This window comes from Calidris pugnax, unplaced genomic scaffold (genome assembly GCF_001431845.1).
Source record: "Calidris pugnax isolate Ruff unplaced genomic scaffold, ASM143184v1 scaffold102, whole genome shotgun sequence".
Taxonomy (NCBI): domain Eukaryota; kingdom Metazoa; phylum Chordata; class Aves; order Charadriiformes; family Scolopacidae; genus Calidris; species Calidris pugnax.
In genome coordinates, this window is record NW_015090846.1 from 6,044,751 (window position 1) to 6,048,485 (window position 3,735).

The following is a 3,735-nucleotide window of genomic DNA, read 5'->3' on the forward strand; positions in this document are numbered from 1 at the left end:
GGGGGCGGCAGGCGGGGGGGGCTCAGAGGAAATAGGGGGTGGTTGTTCTGGGAGGAATCACACGTTCTGAGTCGGGAACTGCGCGGAAGAGCTTTGGTTCTCTCGTATTTACATCTTTAAAGACCATGATTGATGCGATATTTCCACAGCGGTAGCAGTAATTGGGAGCCGACCATACCGTCACCAGCTTCTCATCGAACATGAACTTATAGCCCTCGTGGACCAGCTGGTGCGCTCTGCAGATCAGCTTTAAGTTGTTGATGTGAACAAACTGTGAAGGAAAGAAGGACAGTCAGGTTCCTCCCAGCAGCTCTGCCCGCCCCAGAGCCCGGCTCTGGCAGAAACGGGCCATCAGGGGACACAGGGGAACTTTTTCACCCAGGGCACTGAAAAACTTCCACTTGTTTTTTGAGACCCGAGCAGTGGGAGACACCTGTGAGACAGAGGTGAGGCCTCTGCGCCGCCCGCCTGACGCGCTGCAGAAAGGCCAGACACACAGGAGATCCCAACCCAGCTCCTCCAGGAGCCTGGGAAGGTCAGTGACCATTAGCTCTGAGAAATCTGCTCACTCTTTTCCAAAGTCAAAAAAATTAAGTCAAGAATTGTTAAGAAAAAATGGTGCAGTATTTTTCCTTTCTACTTTTCTAAGGATTTAGGATTCTCAGACCCCACTGACACTAGTTCCTCTCACTGCATTATACTTTTTAAAAGCAAGATCAGTGTTAATTGCATCTGGCCACTATATTTATGCCCTTAAGCATAATTTATGGCTCATTTTTTCAAGTTGGCTTGAGCGAACCTTCTCATCACCACGAGTGACTCGCAGCAGCCCCACAAGGGAAGTTCCTCATCTGGCAGCACCCTCCACCCGCTCGTCACTGGGGTGAACTCCACACTGAGCTGAACACTTTGGTTTCTCTGGTACCTGCCCGTTTGCCCTTGCAGAGAACAGCAGCATTACCTCATTCGTCACCTTCGCCCCGAAGAGCCAGCCTGCCCCTCGCGGGCTGATGGCCCACGTGTCCACGTCCTCCGGGTCGGACCACACCAGGTCACAGAAGGCGCCTTTGTGAGGGATCTCCTGATTACGCTCAATGGTTCGAATTTGATCGAGTGTCTTGATGTCTGGAGAGAGGCCACCGTGCACACAGAGAATCTGCTCATCTATTAACTGCAGAGAGACACACGTGTGAAACACTCAACATTTTAATCCAGCCCAGAACCCTACCAGCGTGACCCAGCAAGGTCACCAATTCCAGCAGTCACATCCAGACAATCTACTCGTATTTCGGTAATGCGGGGGTCACACTTACAGCTGCTATTGTGAGCATGTCAAACACTTTGGTACAGTATCTCCAAGCGTTAGCATTTCCGTATTTGGTTTGGCACTCATCTGTAAACAGAGAATTTTTTTGGTCTCAATGTCCGAGCAGCCCTCGCCCCGCACCGTCAGCAGCAAACACAGCTCAGTGCAGGCACCAGAGGTGTCACAGCCCCCGGGAGCCGGGCTGGGCTGCACAGGGAGGCGCAGGCTCCCACCCGCCGGAGGGGACCGCACTGCCCCCGTCCCCGCTCCCCCAGCGACTCCGCGAGGCAGCTGAGGATGCTCTCGCTGCCTCCCAGCGCGGGCCGGGCAGGAACCGGCCCTGGAGCAGCCCAACACTTAAATGAGCAAATTCTCAGCAGGAGAACTGAGGCAGAAAAGGAACCAGCCGGGGCTGAGGGAAGGTATTCTCACAGCAATGGGAGCGACTGTAGCTTTGTTTGAAGCCACACGAAGGTGGCAGTAGCCCTGAGAGGCAGAGCGTTTCTCAAACCACCTGTCAGCGTTTGTAGTGGCTCTTGGTGACAGGTTTATCCAAAAGGAAGTGTGTTACAGACCAGATTCTTTGTGGCAGGCATTGGATACTTTCCAGGATTTCCTCGGGTTTTATCAAAGCCTCACACAACAACAAAGAAGTTCCCAAGCAATTTAATTCCTTCAGTTTTTCAAACAGTTGTTCTGCTGCTTATTTCTTGCCAGTGGCACTTTCCCAGATGCTCACTGATGACAATAAACGACTTCCACAGCAAACTGTGACACTGATTTTTAGTTACACTGAAATTTAAGGGGAGTTACAGGAACATCATGAACCTTTACAGGATCCCAAAGCCCGTTCTGTATGAACACACGCTCTGTCTCTGAGACTGAATGTGGCACCAAAAAACAAATGGAAAACCCAGGTGCTGGAGGGAAAGAGCAGCAAGATCTGGACTAACACATGTTCTGCTTCAGGAACACAAGGGTCACATTAAGGAATGACAACCCTGAGCCCCCTTTCCACCCAGTCCCAGCAAAGCCCCCAGTGCTGCGAAAGACACCGGACTCGTTTATTACACCTTCCCCCCCTTCAGAAATCGTTTGGATAAAGACTTACCATAAAATCCATACACTTGTGTTATCTGCCTGCTTTCATGATTGCCTCGTAACAGTGTGATACGATCAGGCCACTTAGCTTTTAGTGCAAGAAGGTAAGTGAAAGTCTCAAGACTATAATAACCTCTATCTACAAAGTCACCCTGCAAGTCAAAAAAATAGTCGTAAATGCAGAAACAGTCAAATGGAAAAATACAAAGCGATACATCCGCTCTACATTGCTCGCAGTGCACAGACACCTAAAGCTGAAGGGAAGCCCAGACCTGCACGGGTCTACGAGAACATGTTCTGTGGTCACTCGGAGCTTCAGCTTTGACCCGGCCACGGACTCACCCGGAGCTGCCCCGACACCCCCCTGATGGGACTCAGGACACCCCTCGCTATGGCCAGTGCTGCTGCACCACGACACAGCCCCGCATCGCCCTCCTCTCCCTGCTGCTGCACACCTGTAACTCCTGCTGTACTGCAGCAGGGAGAGTTTGGGTAGAATGGTTTGGGTTGGAAGGGACCTTAAAGCCCCCCAGTGCCACCCCATGCCCTGGGCAGGGACACCTCCCACCAGACCAGGTTGCTCCAAGCCCCCTCCAACCTGCCCTTGAACCCCTCCAGGGATGGGGCAGACACAGCTTCTCTGGGCAACCTGGGCCAGGCTCTCACCACCCTCACGGCAAACAAGTTCTTCCCCAGATCCCATCTCAATCTCCCCTCTTCCAGTGTCAAACCCTTCCCCCCTTGTCCCATGGCTCCCCTCCCTGACCCAGAGTCCCCCCCCATCTCTCCTGGGCCCCTTTAGGGACTGGAAGGGGCTCGAAGGTCTCCCTGGAGCCTTCTCCAGGCTGAACCCCCCAACTCTCCACAAAATCAAATAATAACACTCAACGGAATCAAACCCGAACCAAAGAGCAACCGCAGCCCTCACGGGCGGGGGCTGAAACTCAACCAGCGTATCGGGATTCAAAATTTAAACTGATTTTTTAGGCACCCGCGGAGCGAGCGGGGCAGCGCCGCCCGCACCTACCATGAAGATGTAGTTGGTGTCGGGGACCTGCCCGCCGGTGCGGAACAGCTCGCACAGGTCGTAGAACTGCGGAGGGAAGCGGAGCCGTGAGGGCGGCGGGCACCGGCGGGCACCGGGGCCGGGCCCGGCTCCGGGCGGGCGGAGCGGGGCGGCCCCGCGGGCCGTCGGGGGGGCCCCCGCCCGTTACCTGCCCGTGGATGTCCCCGCAGACGGTGACGGGCGTGGAGACGGGCTGGACGTTGGACTCCTCCAGCAGCAGGTCGCACACGTAGTCGCAGAGGCGCTGCGGGAGAGGAGCGGG

The 3,735-nt window shown here is 54.7% G+C and overlaps 1 protein-coding gene across 1 annotated transcript; it reads right to left on the minus strand.

Annotated features, from left to right (window-relative positions):
- Positions 1 to 6: 6 nt before the first annotated feature.
- On the minus strand, positions 7 to 3,729 carry PPP6C (protein phosphatase 6, catalytic subunit; the record flags this gene model as incomplete). Its single annotated transcript, XM_014942803.1, has 6 exons — positions 7 to 271; positions 962 to 1,171; positions 1,314 to 1,393; positions 2,418 to 2,559; positions 3,435 to 3,500; positions 3,622 to 3,729. Coding segments are annotated over 6 exons (855 nt in total), but the record flags the coding sequence as incomplete, so codon positions are not given.
- Positions 3,730 to 3,735: the final 6 nt, after the last annotated feature.